Source organism: Natrix helvetica, assembly GCF_964273705.1.
Source record: "Natrix helvetica genome assembly, chromosome: 1".
In the NCBI taxonomy this organism is placed as follows: Eukaryota; Metazoa; Chordata; class Lepidosauria; order Squamata; family Natricidae; genus Natrix; species Natrix helvetica.
The window spans coordinates 230,736,635-230,756,593 of record NC_138548.1 but is presented as its reverse complement, the minus strand read 5'-3'; the positions used below and the strand labels follow the sequence as shown (position 1 = coordinate 230,756,593).

Genomic DNA, 19,959 nt, shown 5'->3' with positions numbered 1-19,959 from the left:
GATGTTACATTTTAAAAACACATAATAACGTAGTGCCTATCCGGCTAAGGTTGTTCTGTCATCCAAGGGAAAGATCAAGTGATGGGAATACAGACAGACAGGTGTTGTCTCCTGGTGCCATGGTAGCTCAACAATAACAACATCAATATCAACCAAACAGGTTGGTTGGGCAGGAATCTACAACATGCACAGACCTGTTGCAGGTTTTCTGCCTTACTCTAACTCTGCTGACACGATCCCAAGAGCTCTCGTGCAGCTAGTCATCTGGGTTTAACTAATAGAGAAGCTAAATCAGACTTGGAAAACTCTTTGCTAATCAATAACACAGACAGCCAGTCTCTAGTTCTCTGAGTTTAATTTTTAAAAAAGTTAAACTGGACTTGGAAAACTCTTTGCTAATGCACATAGGTAGCCAATCAAAACCGAGATTTCACACAAGCGGAGAAGCAGCTGCTGTGATCCACAGAAGGCAAAAGTTGAATTAGATTAAAAACTCAACCACCAGGACAAATTTATTAGCACCCAAGAACCCTTGTTCTTGTGGGACTTTTAAGCACATCTTAAATCAGCTGATCCACATTTGCTTTGATTCTGGTAATTGCCTGTTTGGGGGGAAAAGGATGAGAAGTTGGATTCATTTTCCTAACTTCTGAAAGAGTTTATCTGCAGCAGGATTTACTACCCGAGTATCTGCTAGGGCAATTAAACCTACTCTCAGGATGGTTTGCATGATCTCTGTGCAGGCTTAAAACATAAAGATGGCCCCCAAAGTAGAAGGTTGATCAACATGGAGATAGCCCTGTGATTTGTTTTAATCTAGCATGGGGATCAAGAACAATACTGACCAGAAAACTCTCAGAAGATAAACTATACCCGTGATGGCAATTCTATGGCACCTGTGCCACAGGTGGCATGCAGAGCCCTCTCTGCGGGCACGCAAGCCATCGCCCCAGTTCAGCTTTGCCGCACATGCCAACTAGATGGTTTTGCGGTCTCTGCCACACATGCACGGGGGGTGCATGCAGGAGATGCACGCGCATGCGTGGGGGACGGGTGCATGCAGGGGGATTGTGCACACATGCATTGAGTGGGGGAGCATGTGGGGATTGCCCATGCATGCGGGGGTGCAGGTTGCATGTGGGAGGTTGCATGCACATGCGTGGGGGGCGCAGGGCACGAGGGGGGTCACATGTGCATCACATTATGGGTATGTGCGCGCACATTCGGCACTCAGCACCGAAAAGGTTAGCCATCGCTGAGTTGTACCTTTGAAAGTTGTGCAAAATATAAATTAATCTTCAGGATGTTACGTGTACAAAGCATTTTACTATAAAGATTGATCTGGAACCTCAACCAGCCAAATGATTTAGCATTTGTTCCAGAAACTGGATAATGTAATCCTGTCTAGTCACTAAGAAAGTGAATCATAGAACAAATATCATATTGCAGCAATGATTTCTCAAAAGAAAAAAGATTGTAATGAAAAAATCCCCCCCGAAATGTTTTTCAAATACAGGGAGTCCTCAAATCATGACTGTTGGTTTAACAATATTTTGAAATTACAACAGCCCACCCGCGATTTCCACTACTGGTTCAGGTGAACTGATCCAAACCGGCTGAATACCACCTCTGCTATACAGGTAGTCCTCGACTTACAACAGTTCATTTACTGACCGTTCAAAGTTACAAGGACGGTGGGGAAAAAATGACTTATGACTGTTTTTCACATTTACGACCGTTGCCGCATCCTCATGATCACGTGATCAAAATTCAGACACTTGGCAACTGACTCACATTTATGACGGTGGCAGTGTCCTGGGGTCCTACGATCACCTTTTGTGACTTTCTGACAAGAGAAGTCAATGGGGAAGCTGCATTCACTGAACAACCGTACTATCTTAACGACTGCAGGGATTCATCTAACAGCTCTGGCAACGAAGGTGGTAAAATGGGGCAAAACTCACTGAATAACTGTTTCACAACATAAATTTTGTCCTAAATCATAAATCGAGGACTACCTGTATACTATAAACCTGAGCAGGAATCAGAATAAGTTCCTTTTAGGACCCTAGAACTTGCTGAATCAGATGGCGTTATGCTTTTATTGTATAAAATAGTTGATTATTTCTTATGTTGCAAACTAATCCCAAGATCTTTCACAATATCGAATTCGTCATAGTTAAGACAAGCAGAGGCAGTGCATCCTTCAGCTAATTAGCTGGTATATATCTTCCTAAAAGTTTTGTCCACAAATTATAGAGTCAAATCCAGCTATTTCATTAGTGAATTCCAGGTACTCCGTTGTGGATGGATTTGACCTTGAATCAAGCATTTTTTTATGCTTATTGTTTATTAGACTATACCTGTTGTACAACTTCAGGCTTGGCCAGCTAGAAGACAGCATAATATGACTAGCTGATAAACCTGTTTCTTGAAATTGCTAAAAATGCAATTAAGTTCAACCCTAAAAGCTTATTGTCTAAGGTAGAACCATAAATTCTTTTGGTGGATTGGACTTTCACTCATAAATCTCCAAATGGGAGACCTGATTTCAGATATAATCAGAAGTTAGCCATAGGAGGAACAGGGGTGTAGCCTACCACTTAAAATACCTGACTTGCTGGCTGATAAGAGATACACACTGGTTTGTTTTCTTTCCTGAGTATGAAACTATCCCTTTATTAGGGCAGCTGTGAAAAATGTAACAAATTCAGGTAGTCCTCAACTTGCAACCATGTTTGAGCCCCAAATTTCTGTTGCCAAGCGAGATAGATCTTACGTGAATCGCGCCTGATTTTATGAGCTTTCTTGCCCCTGTTGTTAAGTGAATCACTGCAGTTGTTAAATTAGTAAGGCAGCTGTTAAGTGAAGCTGGCTTCCCCATTGATGTTGCTGGTCAGAAGGTCACAAAAGGTGATCATGTGACTCCAGGACATGGCAACCGTCATAAATATGAGTCAGAGTGAAAAACGGTCACGTTACTTTTTTTTTCAGCATTGTTGTAACTTCAAACGGTCACTAAATGAATGGTTGTAAGTCGAGGATCGCCTGTATAGAAACCTTACATTTGAAAAGGCCCAAATCTAGGAAGATCAGAAGTAGAATGAATTGTGTAAATATGTACCTGTGTGTATATTTTTATTTTCCCCCGTGATATTTATAGATTGCAGAATTCAGAGTTTGAATTCCTTCGGTGCAGGTAACTTATCCTGCCCAGAGGACAGGGTGCTACCAGCTAAACATGGGAAAACACCCCAATAAACATCCATAAAGCTATCTTAGAATTATGATCTGTAGGTAGAACATTCAACTTTATTTCCTAATTCTGACAGTAAAGAGGATGCTTGAAAGAAAACCTACAAGTTAATTACAGAGGAATCCATGCCATGCAATGCTTAATATACTCCCACCACTCTCACAAACTACTCTGTGTTGCAACAAAGCCACACGGATGGAAGCTGGCCCAGAAAAACAACAACAGAACAAATCCCTTTCACCTTAACTTATATACCTTGCTGAAGAATTTCGCTTTCGCTTTCTGTTCTCCTGACTTTTCTCTTATAGTTTGATTTCTGAATCTTGGAGTTGGGACTGAAAATAGTGTTAGATTTGGCAGGGTGACAAATAATCTTCCTACGTTCTATCACCAAAAAGGCTACATTATGTTCATTGCTTATGCACTTAAATATCTGTTTGTCATTGTGGGTTTTTATTTTTATTTTTATATGTGGATCACAGGAAAATAATTTGAACCATGACTGAATTAAGGAACTCCCTTTCTAGTTTTTAACATGAAAGCAGTTACTTGTATTTGATACTAACTTATCAAATACATTTCAAGCTGCACAACTTTTTGAGAGCTAAAAAATTGGTTTGGAGAATGGCTTACAACAGTTCCTTTAGTAACTGTTCAAAGTTACAATGGCACTGAAAAAAGTGACTTATGACCATTTTTCACAGTTACGACCTTTGAAGCATCCCCATGATCGTGTGATCAAAATTCAGATGCTTGGCAACTGGTTCATATTTATAACTTGCTGTGTCCCAAAAGTCATGTGATCCAGGGGTGAAATCCAGCAGGAGAACCGGTAGGGGAAATTTTGATTAGTTTGGAGAACCGGCAAATGCCACCTCTGGCTGGCCCCGGAGTGGGGCGGGAATGGAGATTTTGTAGTATCCGTCCCCTGCCACGCCATGCCCACCAAGTCACACCAACCAAATCCTGGGACACTGCAACTGTCATAAATATTAACCAGTTGCCAAGCATCTGAATTGCATGATCACGTCACCATGGGGATGCTGCAATGTCATAAGCGTGAAAAACAGTCATAGGTCACTTTTTTCAGTGCCTTTGTAACTTTGAATGGTCACTAAATAAACTGTTGTAAGTTGAGGACTACCTGTAGTTAATTAAGCAGTGACTTAAATTTGCTACTGAAAAAACAGAGAGTAATAAATATTAAGAATAAAAAACAACAACAATGCGGAATGTGTTGCCCTTCAGATGCACATGCGCAGAAGTGTCGCACGCACTCACAAGCGTGCCCTGGAGTGCATCCAAACCAGTAGTAAAAAAATCGGCAACCCACCTCTGTTGTCTATCCATCAAGAATGCCACTAAGTCCCACTGCTTTGGTTTGAGAATTGGTTTATGTACACTATTTCTACTTTAGCAAGTTTCATTAAAGTCCAAGTGCATGTACTATTATTGTTTTGTTAAAGCCACGCGCACACACAGTTCAAAACCCTTCCTTGAATATCTGGAATAGGCCGAAGAGATATTTACTGGTAGACAATTGGCTGAGTTCAAAGAAATCGGTCATTTCTGACACCCAATTATTTACCATAGTAACAACGGAATGAGCCCATCCCAAAACAATATTGCTGAAATTACAAAAGTTGTAGCAGGGGGAACAGGTAAGTCCAGAGTGTTTTTTTTCCCCCCTATGGTAGAAGTCCATGTAGCTTCCTTTCCCGAAGGAAGGATTTTATGCTGAAGGATTTTAATTAAAAAGAAAGCCAAACAGATCCCATAGATCTGAATTCTCTCCTCCCCTGTGGTCTGTCATATTGATGCAATATCTGGATCCAATTACACTTCCTTTCAGCCTTCAGTTCTTATTTTCAGATAAGTGCAATCACATCAAAGATAGCAAGAAAAGCTAAGGCGACAACCCAAAAATTGCAAGTAAGAGCTTGCCTGTACACACACTCATATTGGGCAATTGTTTCGGTTTCTGTCAACAGTCCCTATGACCTCCAGTGAGGTGCTCTGAGATCTAAGCTTTCATTATAAAAGTAAAACTTCTACTAGACTTATTTGGGGAGAGGAACAATCCTAATATATTTTCATAGCATAAATATATAATGATTTTATTATGCCCCTCCTTGAGAAGTGGTCAGTGGGGGGATTCAGCCAGTTCGCACCTATTCAGGAGAACCGGTTGTTAACTTTCTAAGCAGTTCAGAGAACCGGTTGCTGGAAGAAATCTCATTTTGTTTCCCCCCCACTTTACAGGGCTAATCCTGTAAGGAAGGCAGGAAGAAATCATGCTGGTGTTGTTTCTACCCTAATCTTTATTGCCCTGCTTACAAAACCTGCCTCTCTGGTTACCCTTATTGCATTGTAACAGCTAAGGCGAAGCGCCCATTGGTGTGTGTGACGTTGAGTTGGCCATGCCCACCCAGTCACATGACCACCGAGCCCTGCCTACCCAGCTGGTCATTAGGGCAGAGAATCGGTTGTTAAATTATTTGAATTCCACCACTGGAAGTAGCCCAAGTTAGTGGAAGGTGAGGAGAAGGGAGATATTGTTCCCTCGCTCTGCCTTACGAGCCTTTTGAATTCTTTTGGAATACATTTCACAAATTACAATAAGGAGGAAGCTATTTGAAGTTGGTTCCTTAAATTTGCATTTGTTGTAAGAATCTGGTCTTCAAACACTTGTTTTTAGGCTTTCTTTTCCAAGTTTCAACCCTCCTGAAGAAGTCCATGGGATAATTCCAGGTGAGCCTCGTAATGATTCAATTCAAAACAAAACAAACTCCCAACCATCCACTGAACTTCATTACTGAATATAAAATTAAAATTGTATCTCTTGTTCCACGATTAACATTATCAAAGGTGCTTTTTCAAAAGACAACCGGAGTTGGACTCCTTGAAGACATTTCACTTCTCATCCAAGAAGCTTCTTCAGTTCAGAACAAAACAAATCTTCAAAGAAAAACAAAGTCCAGTTGCCTTTTGAAGAAGCAACTTTCAGACAACCATGACCTGGATGACTGAGAATCTCCATAGACATTATCCACTGGACTGCTTTATCACCTTCTCAGGACAGGTCTAGTTACTGCAATACAAGGCTTCTGTTACCTGCTTAACAACATGCAATCTATAGATCTTCTCACTGTGTACTTTTAAGATTGCATGTGTCTCCTTGTACACATCTTTTATGGTCACAAGCCTAACAACTAAATCACCTGTTGATGGTTTCATCAAGGTATCAGAGGGAAAAGGAATTTTAATCCTGACAAATTGCAGGCTTTTCTTTGGCAACCAACAACTCCCTTTATCTAAACGGCTCCTGGCTATGCCTTTGGCAAGATCAGGGATATTGTCCAAATGATACTTTTCATTCTAAAATATGAAGGTGTAGAGCAGGGGTGTCAAATCACATTGCCATGACGGCATCACATGAAGTATCGGAATTTTTCCCCCCTTTGCTAAACCGGGCATGGGTGTGGCCAGTGCATGACGCATCCGGCCCATGGGGCCGCGAGTTTGACAGCCCTGGTGTAAAGGAAACCCTCTTTTTTTTTCTTCCTCTCATAATATTAGCATTCAAAGTTATATAATTAGATCAGGGGTCTGCAACCCGCAGCTCCTCATCATTCAAAATATGCATCACCACTGCCAATGTGCGATACCCGCCGGCATGCGATTTATTGAGGTTTTAGACCCATCTTTTTTTGTTTGTTTTGGAGTTCAAAATGTTTTTGTTGCATGCAGAAATAAAAATGTGTTTTCTCTGTAGCAGTTCATTGGTTTCATAAATGCAATACACTATAGTTTTTTATACATAGCATAAAGGTAATATACAGTATATATACAGTATGTGTGTATATATATATATGTATTTGTGTTACAACCCGTGGTACGCCCAAATATGGGAGGGAGCTCACTACTCCCCCTTTCTGTCCTTCGGCTCATTACAGAAGACCATCCAGGCTTAGTGGCTTAGTGGCTAATACATTTGCCTAATATGTAATACAGCCCAGGTTCGAATCCCAGTAAGGGTATGGCTAGCTGATGAGAGCTAAATAGCTTGAAATAGATCTATACTAGTCTCCCTTTATTTATTTATCAGCACAAATACAACACACACACACAAACACACACATATATATGCTATTTTCATTTTAGAAGTCAAAAGGGTTTTGTGGCCCCCCGGTGTTTTCTTTTCTGTGGGAGATGGTCCAAATCGCTCTTTGAGTGTTTAAGGTTGCCAACCCCTGAATTAGACCAATCTCCTCAAACAATCTAGATTGAACATGCTATTATCAGATTACTTTTCTATTTAAAAGGTAATCAGACAAATTAATCGATAGCAGCTAGGTTAGATCTTTAGGTCCAGAAGTGGGCTCCTGAATTTAAGTTGTTACGAACAAATACACTAGAAGGCTATTTACAGCAGCTCTTGGCTACCATCATGGGAATGAAAGAAGTCGGATCGATGCAGTGAGCCTTTTTCCTCTTCCTCTTTTTCTTCTTCCTTCTTGCTAACCCTGCTATTGAGTAAAAGGTATTCCTCATAACATTGACTTTATGAAGAGGTGTCATGTGTTCAGAATATTGGAGAGCACCTTGGCCGTGCCCTTCACACGTTCCTTCTTTCTGGTGTGAGGATCCTTTTCATCAGGAAAGGAAGTAGCTCATTCTGGGCTCCTTTCTCAAGCATCTCTCAAAACAAGCCTCTCAGATGTCATCCTAACATCAGTCATTACTTAAAGGAGCCAGTGGCTACACTTGTTCTAGAACTCTGGTTCTGTGCCCAGAAGCTGCCCTTAGGCAGGAACACCAGCAGTGTTACTTCGGGACACTCTATGGGTGGAGCAGTGCCATCAAGTTGCATCAGTACCAGGAACTGCTTAATTGGGGCTGCAAAAATCCAAAGGATCACTAGATAGTAGCAAAGAGCTAACACTTTCTGTAACTCTTTGCTGTCATGTAGAGTTCACCCCTCTTACTTGTTGCTGCTGCCACTTAGCTCTCACTCATCGTGCCACTCTAGACAAATGCTTGGCCTTGTGTCCTTGAAGACCACAAAGCAACTACCTTCCTTATGTTGATTCGGAGGTGGGTTCTGGCAGGCACTACTGCCGGTTTGCTCTTATGCACACGATGTGCGTTTGGTGCATGCTGTGCGCACATGTGCAGTGCAATTAAAATTGTTCTGCGCATGCGCAGAAGCAAAAAACAAGACGGCAGTGCTTACTGTGCCGCCTGGAGAACCGGTTCGGAGGTGTGCCAGGCCTGGGTCGCTGCCGGTTTCAGTGACCCAGGCCGCCAAACCACTACCATTTCAGCCAAACTGGGCTGAACTGGTAGGAACCCACCACTGTGTTGAATATATATACACCACTGGTTTTCAACAACTCTGCATAATGCTATAAGCTGTTCAAACTATCTGGAGATTGTTTCACATGTAGAAAGAACGTAGTCTGGTTTGCCTGGAGCTCAAACTCCACCATCATCTTACCTGTGAGCTGATTGAAGCCCATCTGGTGTAGAGCGTGTGTAACATTTTTTTCATAGTTGAGGACCACATAGAGGGCATACTTGTCTTCATAGTATTGGGTCCCACGTATCATGCGGAGGTTCTGCAGTGGCAGGTAAGTGAAGACATTCATGGCGATCAAAACGTAGCCGGTCACTTCTCGGATAGTCTAGGCAGGATGAAATGGAAACATACAACTCACCATAACTCAGACAGACTTCATATACCCTTCAGAGAGTATTTGCTATACTGGCAGGGAATTGTAAGAAATGCAAGCAAGCCAGGGAAAAGTATCATAACATTTACTGCATATATTCACTATCAAATGTGTGACTAGTCGTTTTGTAATCATTCAGGCTCCCAAGTGAAATTGACGCCATCTTAGGGTGCTGTAACTTAATGGAAGAGAAAAATGCATGTGATTGTAATTGGCTTTCCCCTGTTCTTCCTCAATGGATGGCAGCCTAAAAAAGCTGGATTTGATATGATAGTGGTTCCATTGGCATCACAGGCTCCACAAAAGTTTGGATGCAGTTCTGATGAACTACAACAAGGAACAGTTAGTGGAAAGGATCAATGAGTAGAGTGAAGCTAAACAGGCTCATATCTTCAAATAGAGGTCACTGCCAAGGACCAATAAATCAGAAGGGAGGAGTGATTTCTGATTGAAATGTGCCAAACAGGAAAAAGGGCTAGATCTTGGAGAGCTACCATCATCCATTTTTTTAATTTTACCCAGCCAGCTGTGTCTGAGAAGCAGTATAGTTGGCAGAAATTATGTGGTATGTAGGCAAAAAAAGTTCCCACCCCCTGCTTTCAGGTAGACTCCATATCTTTATATCACACTGTTATTTGGATGTAATCCATATCTAAAAAACTTAAATATTCCCTATAACATGTAAACGTACACTAAACATTTCATACTTTCATAGTTCCTTTGCTGCACACACCCAATTCTTTGCAATATTCTTTCATCTTTCCCATTACCTTCTCCTGTTGGTATCTTCTGATATTATTTTGTTGTTTGTATGTACACTGAGAGCTTCTGCACTGGAGACAAATGCCTTGTGTGTCCAATCACACTTGGCCAATAAAGAATACCCTACTCTATATTCTACATTCTATTTTGATAAAAATAGTATTGAATTTCTCACAACTGTCTTCTTACAACTTCTTTATTTAAGGAAATAATTTTCAGTCTTTTTATATCAATCCTGCCACATCTTATGCACCATTATCCTCTCTCTCATTTTATTAGTTAGCATTTGCTTTTGTTTGGGATTGAGAAAACATGTTTACATTTCAGTCTTCACCCAGAAATGTAAAGAGATGCATTTTATACATGCATATCCTGTATATGTATCTGTATATATATGTGGGTCCATGAAATCACCAAGAAATGAGTAAAACTTAGAAGTCTTTATCTTCCTGAAAAATACAATATCTGAAGTAAAATAAATAAATCCAGAAAATTCTGACCGTACCAAAATATACATAATGTGTGAACAATCAGGGCTTCCCATTGGTTGTTATGATGCAATAACAGGCCTATCAGCCTTTTACATAACCAGTTCTCATTCAGCCAGCTGCCATATTGCGTGGCGATCATCGCCACATGATGAGCTCCTTAGTTAACTATGTGCCAGTATTGAAGTCAGAAGTTGGCTAGCTTCAGAAAATGTTTTTTCAGAAATCTCAGATTATTGTAAGAGAGCAAATGGGCAAAGAAAGACTCTCTGGGATTTCAAAAACAACCACTGGGTTAATAATTGATAGATTATTGTGCCATTGGAAGGACGGAGAGTTAAGATCACTTTGCTCCAATTGTTTTTTTTTTTTTCTACTTGTGATGCCATGGAGCCTACATTCCATAGGCAAGCTTAGTCTGGATTAATGTTACCATATAGCCATTTAGAGATGAATATGTCTGTCACCCATGTAGCCACTTCTCTGAACAAACCTCCACTGCCTCAATCACGAAATGAAAACAAATCACCGCAACAGAGACGTTTTTAGCCAACTACTACCCACATATTGTATGTGTTTCTCAACCAAACAAATTCCTCTTTTTTTCTTTTTAATCAGACTAGGCTTCCTTCCTATATCTGGGGTTACCTATCAAAAAATATTACTTTGCTGAATGTCATAATCGAAGATCTACTGAAATTGTTGACACTGACTTCAAAACATGAGGCATGAATCCTAAATGTGTTTACTTTTGAGCTCTTTAGGGTAAATAAATTTGGTATGACCCTTGGATAAATTATTTAAATTATTCACAATCATTAGTCTCTCATGATTTAGGTATTAGGGAAGAGAAAAGAATGATTAGACACAATGGAATGGGCATGTAAGCATTTTCTGTTTTTCCCCTGGCAATCTATCCAATTAATTAGAAGATTATTGGAAAATATAACAAAGTGAGATGTAGTCTATCACTGATTTTTAAAAAAAAATCTGCTAGGAGCAGTGGTGGGATTCAGCCACTTCACACCTATTCGGGAGAATCGGTTGTTAACTTTCTAAGCAGTTCGGGAACCGGTTGTTAGAAGAAATCTTTTTGCTTTTTTCCACTTTACAGGGCTAATCCTGTAAGGAAGACAGGAAGGAAACATTCTGATGTTGTTTCTAGCCTAATCTTTATTGCCCTGCTTACAGAAACTGCCTCTCTGGTTAACCCTTATTACATTGTAACAGCTAAGGTGAAGTGATCATCGACCTGAGTGATGTTGAATTGGCCACGCCCACCCAGTCACATGACCACCGAGCCCAGCTGGTCATTAGGGCTGAGAACTGGTTGTTAAATTATTTGAATCCCATCACTGGCTGGGAGCAAGTGAGAGCATGACCATCGTTTGTCATGTCTACATACAATCGTTAATGGAAACAGAAAGTTGGAGTAGATAACTTCAGTTTGGTGAATGCAGATGGAGGAAGCCAAGATTTCCTACAGAGAATTTTCTAGGCTAGTTTCACACCTGCTGAAAAAAAGGAAAATGTATATGTCCTCCACCACGTCTAGTTACCTGCAAGAAGGAAAGATCCTGGTTTTGTCCAATGAGCACTATCTCAAGGTTGCCCATGACGATCTCACAGTTGTTGTACATTTTATATAGTGTCTGATACCGTTGCTGGGCATCTCCTGTCACACTGAGCTCGTTTTGGGTGCCTGCACAAACTGCAACAAAAAAGAAAGAAAGAAAAGAAAGGGAATGCATAAATCATTCATGAAGCCCACCAGACATAGTCCCGTGCTTGTCCTATAATAGTCTGCATCATAAAAAGCAAAGTCCAAAATCCATGTATCATCACTTTCTGCTTTGATCAACCATGTCCCCCAGAGCATGGCACTAGTAAATATCAGGAATGGAGAAGATAATGTGTTCCAGTCCAATCAAAGTTCTTCTCTATTCTTTCAAATTAATCAAAATATCAGTCTGAATGGTCTGTTATCAGTCTGAGGTTAGCTTCACTGTCATGGGTTCCATCTAAAAACAATGAATTATATTTTTATGAAGGTGCTAAGACATTGTTGTTACCTCTTCCTGCATTGTTAATTGAAAAAAATTCTTCAGGGACAAGGAGAGATGAGTAGACATTACAGTCAATCTTAAAAAGCCGGTCATTAGGCAAAGGTAGTGTCCCTGTTTTGAGATGGAATAAGTTCTTAGGTTATCCAATGGCATCATGACCTAGGACTTGTAATTGAGCAAAATCTCATTATAGCTCTATAGTTTCTATTGATGGGAAGCTTCCATTTCAAGGCAATTGGCAGTTCAAACTCTGGTCAATTTTGTCCCTGTTCACTTTGCTTGGACTTTTTTAACTGGTAGGAGGAGCTGTAAGGAATGGAAGACTGGGAATAAATCTACTGTCAAAATACCCCGGATCAATCTTAGATACATTTGAAAAGCTTAGAAAAGCAGAGAAACTATTGCCCTTAAATATTTCCCAAGCACTCTAATGCTCCCAAGGCAAAGGAACAGAAATACACAAAACAAAAATCTGTAAGAAATGGAGACCGAATCCATAAAGGGCTTTTCCTAAAACAGATTGCCACTAATCTAAACCGATAAGAAAGATCAGATGATATGACAAAATCCAATAAGAACAACACCAAACAACTATGTTGTACGGCATCCTCTTCCAAATTCATTTTTTTCTTCCTTCTGGGAACTATTAACATTAGAGATAAGCATCTACCTGTGAGTTCCTCAGAAGGATAGTAATGCTGGCTAATATCCAGAGAGAAATTCAAGTGTATGACATGCAAACAAAAACATTTTATATTCTCCATTATTCATAGAATTGTAGGACTGGAAGGGACCTTGGAGGTCTTCTAATCCAACCCCCTGCCCAAGGCAGGAGTTCTTACACCATCTCGGACAAATGGTTGTCCAGTCGTTTCTTCAAAATCTTTAGTGATGGAGCATCCACAACTCCAAGAGGCAAGCTGTTCACTCATTAATTGTTCGTACTGTTAGAAAATCCCTCCTTGGTTGGATCTCCCTTTGATGACCTTCCACCCATTGTTTCTTGTCTTACTTTCGAAACTAATGAGAATAAATCGACCCCTCTTCCCTATGTCAAGGGGAAGTATCATGTACCATCAAGTATCATGTCTCCCTTAAGTCTTCCTTTCATAGGCTAAACATACCTATGGTAGTTCCCTTCACTGTTTATCATGCAATTTAGTCCCCTGACCCCTTATCATCTTTGTTGCTCTTCTCTGCACTCTTTCCAGGGCCTTAGCATCCTTTTTGTATCATGGCAACTGGATGCAGAACTGGACAAATGTGGCCTCACTAGTACAGTGAGTACTAGTGTACAGAGCGATACTATCTGATGTTGCAACCTAGGACTGTGCTGGCTTTTTTGGCTGGCTGTGCAGGTTGTACCATCCTGCTGACCCATACTTAAGTGGTGGTCTACTAGCATACCTAGATCCTTGTCACAGGTACTACTGTACAGCCAGGTACTGCCTATCCTGTACCTGATACTTAAGTGGTGGTCTACTAGCATACCTAGATCCTTGTCACAGGTACAGCCAGGTACTGCCTATCCTGTACCTGATGTTCTTCATCCTCCTCTTCCACCTCCTCTTCCTCCTTTTCCAACTTACAAGCTATTATTAACTCTTTCCTCTCCCTAACTTCTAAACATTTACCTTGAAAAGTAGGAGTCCCAGCCAATCAGAAAAAGCTCAATGTTTCTTAGGAAAGCCAAACATTTTAGTTTCACACAATGTGTGACGATCCATCACATCAAGAAAGAATTGTTATCCCTTGAATATGGATTATAGGTCTATAATTCACTTTTACAATGAGGTTTCAAGATATGAATGCTAACTAGAAATGTTTAAAACTCACAGTCTCTACCTACCTAGAGGGTGTGAGGTTGGAAAATGCTGCTTTACTGGTTGACAAACAGGTCCTACCAAAAGCGTAGCAAGGGCTAGAAAATGTCACCCTGGTGTCCTACTTCCTAGCTTTGACCAAAGTCAACCAGTCCTAAGTGACATGCATGAATGAAAATTGTGAGCATTTGCACATTCAGTGTCCTCTCCCTGAAGGTAAACAAAAACAATCACATTCTTCCCACAGCTTAAGTAGATTCACTACACTGCAAGAGGAAGGGTGTGATAAGGTTGAAACCATAAGGAATTAAGATGCTTGATGAGATCACGATCAATCCTTTTTGGATCTAGTTACTTGAAAGCACAAAATCCACTATGAGATTTACAGTAACAGGAAGTGGTATATAAATATTAATTGAATAAACAAGCAAGACCTAATTGGCTATTCTTCCTCTATCTACCACAGAGATCAGAACAGTTGACTGGAAAAGTAAGTTTCCAAAAAGTTTAAAAAAGGACTACCTACTGGATTCATATAGGCCACCACCTAGGGTTTCTATTAATCCTATATTCCTGAAGAAGCCACATTTGGCCAGGTTCACTAAGCAATATGCTATGGTTTTTACTTATACCCTGATTTTTTCTTTTCTACGAATGTCAAGATGGCAAACATATCCAACACACCTTCCTCCTCCTACAGTACTTTCCCCAGAACAAGTGGAGAGAGAGAGTCCAAAGTCACCCAGCTGGATTTCATGGCTAAGGCTGGACTCATGGTTTCCCACTCTCTAACCTGATGCCTTAACCACTAGACCAGGGGTCAGCAACCTGCAGCTCTGGAGCTGCATGTGGCTCTTTCATCCCTCTACTGCGACTCCCTGTTGCTGGTTGGCTCCACAATTGATAGGGCTTTCGGTTAGGACAGGTAGAGGAAAAAGGACACTGCGCTAGGAGGAGACTCTATGGTGGGGGAACCGGACTTCTGGCTGGTTTCAGAATTAAATGGGGGGCTTCCAGTTAGGACCTTTGTGGCTCTTCGAGTGTTTACGGTTGCCGACCCCTGCACTAGACCAAAGCAGCTCTCTTTCAAACCATAAGGGCCAGAATTGTGCACTGCAGCAACTTGAAACCAACAAAACACTTGATGTATGAACTCAGCCACTTGACCCTGAGAGAACAGCTTAAGATGCTCCTTTCTCATTGGGTGAATGGTCCAACACTCAAGTACCTAAAACTATAAGCTTATCTCATGAAAATGTCTCCAAAGGGTATCAGGGTTAATTCTGCTGCCCTAAATATAATAGCCTGTGCTGCAGAACACACTACCACACACCACGACACAACCGTCATTGGTTGAATGAACCAAACTTGGTGAGGTACACATGGGACACAAATAAGCACACACACACACCATTTCTCTAGTTTGTTTGAGTCAGTGAGCACATCTTAAAGTTCGAGAGCCTGTTAGAAGCACTCACGCTGAATAAGTGCCGCTGTGGATCATTCAGTCATAAAATGCCCATTCACAAGAAGGCGAATAGAATAGACTGCTCCTGGCCACTTCCTGCCCAGCTGTCCTCCTCCCCTCAACTTCTTTTTTATTTATTTCCAAACAGCTAGGTACAATTTCAACTAAAGCAGTAGGCCGCAGCCTTCCGCCATCTTACTTTTCTCAGAAAATAGCGGCATCTACTGGGAAGGTTAGAAAAACCAAGATGGCAGACCCAGCAGCATGATCGCAACCCTCCCCATGTTGTACGCAGGGGTGGGATTCTACCAGTTCGGACCAATTCGGGCAAATTGCGCGGTCACCGAACTGGTTGTTAAACTGGGATGATCCCACCACTGGTTGTAAGTGTTTTGATGTTGCAGGAAGATATAAAGAGACAGGCTTAAATTGCACTGCTGCGACTGCCATCTTGTCTTTTGGGGGGTAATTCCCCCCCAAAATGTTTCTGCCAGAAGATCTGCGAGGCCCAAAGACTCCCTTGTACAAGTAATTGACATTTTTAAAGCCTGATTCTTTAAACTCATACACCTTTTTAATTAAAAGAGTCTATTTAGACAGGTGGAGTACTATGACTAAATACTTACAAAGCTGTTTCAATATTGATTAATTTGTACATGGGTGGAGTTTTACTGTGCTGAATCATATTTATCGGCAAAGGGGAAAGAGAGGCCAACTTGGATACAGGCATATTAAAAGAAAGCAGAGAAGTCATCAGTGGAGGTTCTGGACTGGATTTTTTTGCTCTAAAAACAGAGGTGCAGCCTTGACTATTTGGCATTTGCGGGTCCACATTCTAGTCACTGATCATAGGTTCAGAGAGCTTTGACCCACTGGTTGTTTTCCATGAGTGCATTCATTCAGAGTTAATAAATAACCAAGGAGAATGTCCTGTTCAGCTTTTAAATGCATACCTCACCTCCTATTTCTTATGCACAAGCACTATAGATTCTTGAGTCAGGTCCTGCATATAAATACACTATAGGATGAATAACTAGAGGGTGGGGAGCCCATCTTTGTTAATTGGCTAGAATGGATTAAAGCACAATGTCAACAACCCTTTATTGTAACACCTCCAGAGATCCTCAGCAGTGACACCTCACTTTAATAAACTAGTGGGGTGAGAGGGAGAACACATCTCCCCCCCATTTTGGGGAGGGGGAGTTGAAGAGTAAATCTACACAATGAAATAAATGATGCAAATTCCATCATTTCTTATGTATTTGTGCCATTTGTATCATGATGCCACGATGCAAATTGTCCCAAATGATGGAATTTGCATCAACCCTCTGTCATTTCTAATATATCCTTACACAAATGGTGGGAATCGCAACCGAATTTGGCCTGCTGCACACAGCTTCACGGCAGCTCAGCAAAGGTTTCACAGTAGCAGCAAAAACAAAAGCCTTTTTCTCTTACCCAAATTAAAATCTAGAAAACTTGGCAGAAGGAAAGGGGATAGATTTCTCTGTGAACAGAATTATTCTTGGATTGAAACAAATTCCCAGGCTGAGCACATGCCCTATTTTACTGACCATTGTTTTGCTTTTGTCTCTAATCTGTAGATTAGAGTGACAAACAAGCTAGATAGTGCATTGTAAATATTTCTGTGGTAATATATTTCCTGCGTCCCTGGATGTCGATTTTTGTAAGCTTTTCATAGCCATTAAGGCAAGCGATATACATATCAACCGATATACATAGCAAACAAACACAATGGCAAATACATTTGAAAAGCTTCCTGCTTAGTTCCAGAACTTCTTTTTCGGATTAAAGCTCAGATGGGTGGCTAATAAATTTTATGAATAAATGAATAAAAAATGCGAAGTAAGATTCCAATGAATACAGCTTAGTCATGAAATATGCTGCAGACCAGCACTTGATAAAGCAGCCATCAAGGCCTTGGAAAAGATATTCAAATGCTTTGATGTGACACTTTATAAAAGCAAAAGATGAACTTTAAAGAAGCAGGATAGGAAAAGTATTGACATCTTTGAACTATGATATTAGAAAAAACTCCAGAGTATAACCTAGATCAGTAATGGCGAACCTTTTTGTAAAGGTGTGCTAAAATTGTCCTATTGTGCTCACACGCGTGCTCACACCCACAATGGAATGCACTCACCCACCTATGCATGCATGTGTGCAACCCCACCGCGCATGCGCACGGGTCCCCCCCCCCCCATGCCAGGGGGAGTTTTCACCCTCGCCAGGCTCTGGAGGCTTTCCTCTGGAGGCCCTCCGGAAGCTGGAAACAGATAGTTTCTGAACTTCCAGTTGGGCCCGTTGGGCCCATTTTTTGCCCTCCCAAGACAGATCATCATATAGAAAATCTATTTATGTGATAGCTAAGAGTCAAAAACAACTTGATGGCACATAATCAGCTGGATTTCCTGCCAAGAAGAAAGAAAATGGTCTACTTCTATCTTCTCCAGAACTACGGTATGTTTCCAGAAAAAATATGTCCTGCTAAGGCTGTCATAATTTCTCTGTTCCTGAACTACTGCCCCAGTTACATATGGTGATAAAGCATCCTCGTTTAGTGACCATCATTCAGCAAACATGTGAAGTTATGATGGGGCTGAACAAGCAGGTGTATGACCAGTTCTTATAGTTGCAACTGTCACAACATCCCCAGAGTCATGTGATCATGATTAGGGGGGCACTTGGCAACTGGTTTATCTTTATTAAATTTCCCTGCCAGCTTTTGAGAAGCACTTCTGGCAGCCCCATCCCAAGACAGACCCACAGACCTCCTGTACCTTAGCAATCAATTTGAAAAACAGTTACAGCAGGAAGGCATTTAAGGGGAGGGACCTTGCAAGATTTCAGAAGGGTAGGTATTGGGTTGGGACATTAAGATGAGTGAAAAACAGTCATCCCATAATTGAAACTAGTCAGTGCATAATATGATGGATATGAAGACACAAGAAGAACCTGAACATCCAGCATTTCTAAACAAACATCCAGTTTGCAGCCTCTCATGTCTACAGACTCCACCCAAATTATTTGTTTCCGCTCTCAGGAAGGAGAACTAGCAAAGAGCACTGAATTCTACAACAGGCCCCTGCATTCTTTCCAGTGGTGGGTTCCTCTTACCGTCGCTACCGGTACGCTGATCACGGTATGTTCGTGCACGCGCCTGATGTGCACGTGCAATCCACCACCCGTGACACCCAGCTGTTTGTTGGGGCTCACGCAGGTGCCGCCTGCTGTGCGCGCTTGCACAGTGTGCCTTTCGGCATAAATACAGCTGTAGAGCACGGGCGGGTGGGTGAACCAAATGAGCCACCGCACCGGTACGCTCTCAGCTGCTCCAGGCCACTACCAATACGGCTGTACCGGTCCGAACCGGCAGCAACCCAACACTGATTCTTTCCCCCAAAAAATTATGACTAGAACATGCGGCTGAAACGATGTTTCTTTTTTCAAATTTTTCACTCTGCTTAAAAATTGGAGATAGCCATCAAAAATGACCTTCCCTTTTCCCCCCACGTTATTTTTTTTTTTTCATTATATGGAATGTTTGCAGGGATGCATTAGCTTTTGCAAAATATTGTTGATGTCTTTAGGGCCTATAATGCACACGGAGCTCTCTTGAAGACGGACATTTCAAAACTCACGGGTCTTTAAACAACTGTCCTCTGTGATTTATAAGGATCTCCTTTAAAGCCATCCAAGTTCTTATTTCTTACGGAAACAAACTTCACATGTTCATTGTGTAAAAAAGTGTTCTTTTGTTTTGTCTAAATCTTCCAGTCGCTTCATTGGTTGACTTCTGATATTAGTCCTGGGAGCAATATGGCCAGCAAAGAAATGTAACTAATAAATAAGCTACCCCCCCCCAAAAAAATACAGTAAATAAATAGTAGTTTGTAGGTGCATAAAGAAGCAATTTCAGTGATAGGCCTAGTAAAAATATTTTACCCTTGTCACCGAATAATAAAAGCTGTATTCTTCAACACTTAGAAAATAAAGTCTAGGAGATAAATGTATACACAGACTTATTTTGCTTGTTTCTTGTTCTTCAACTAAGAAATGGAGAACTTTGTTTACACTCAGAAGAAAACCCTGTTAAGTTCAGTGGGTTTATTTCCACATAATCAAGGTAGCAATTCATAAAAAAGGAATCTCTAGAAATTAATAAAGCTTTTAGGGGGGAATGCTACTATAGAACTGTGACTATGTTTTGCCCTATTGAAGGCCCTAGCTTGGGTGTGTACAGTTGTTTAATAACTATGAAGTTTAAGGGAGTTAAACGCAAACATTGCTAAGCTCACAAGCTTTCTCCTCCTATCGCCTCCAAACTGACACACCACCAA

The 19,959-nt window shown here is 41.1% G+C and overlaps 1 protein-coding gene across 1 annotated transcript in view; it reads right to left on the bottom strand.

Moving 5' to 3' along the window:
* Positions 1-19,959, bottom strand: part of ERBB3 (erb-b2 receptor tyrosine kinase 3) — a 107,218-nt gene that overhangs the window by 40,768 nt on the left and 46,491 nt on the right. The window contains exons 2-3 of the mRNA XM_081934725.1: positions 11,801-11,952; positions 8,757-8,943 (exon numbers count right to left, since the gene is read on the bottom strand). Coding sequence (XP_081790851.1) covers positions 8,757-8,943; positions 11,801-11,952 — 339 coding nt within the window. The remainder of the gene's footprint in view (positions 1-8,756; positions 8,944-11,800; positions 11,953-19,959) is intronic.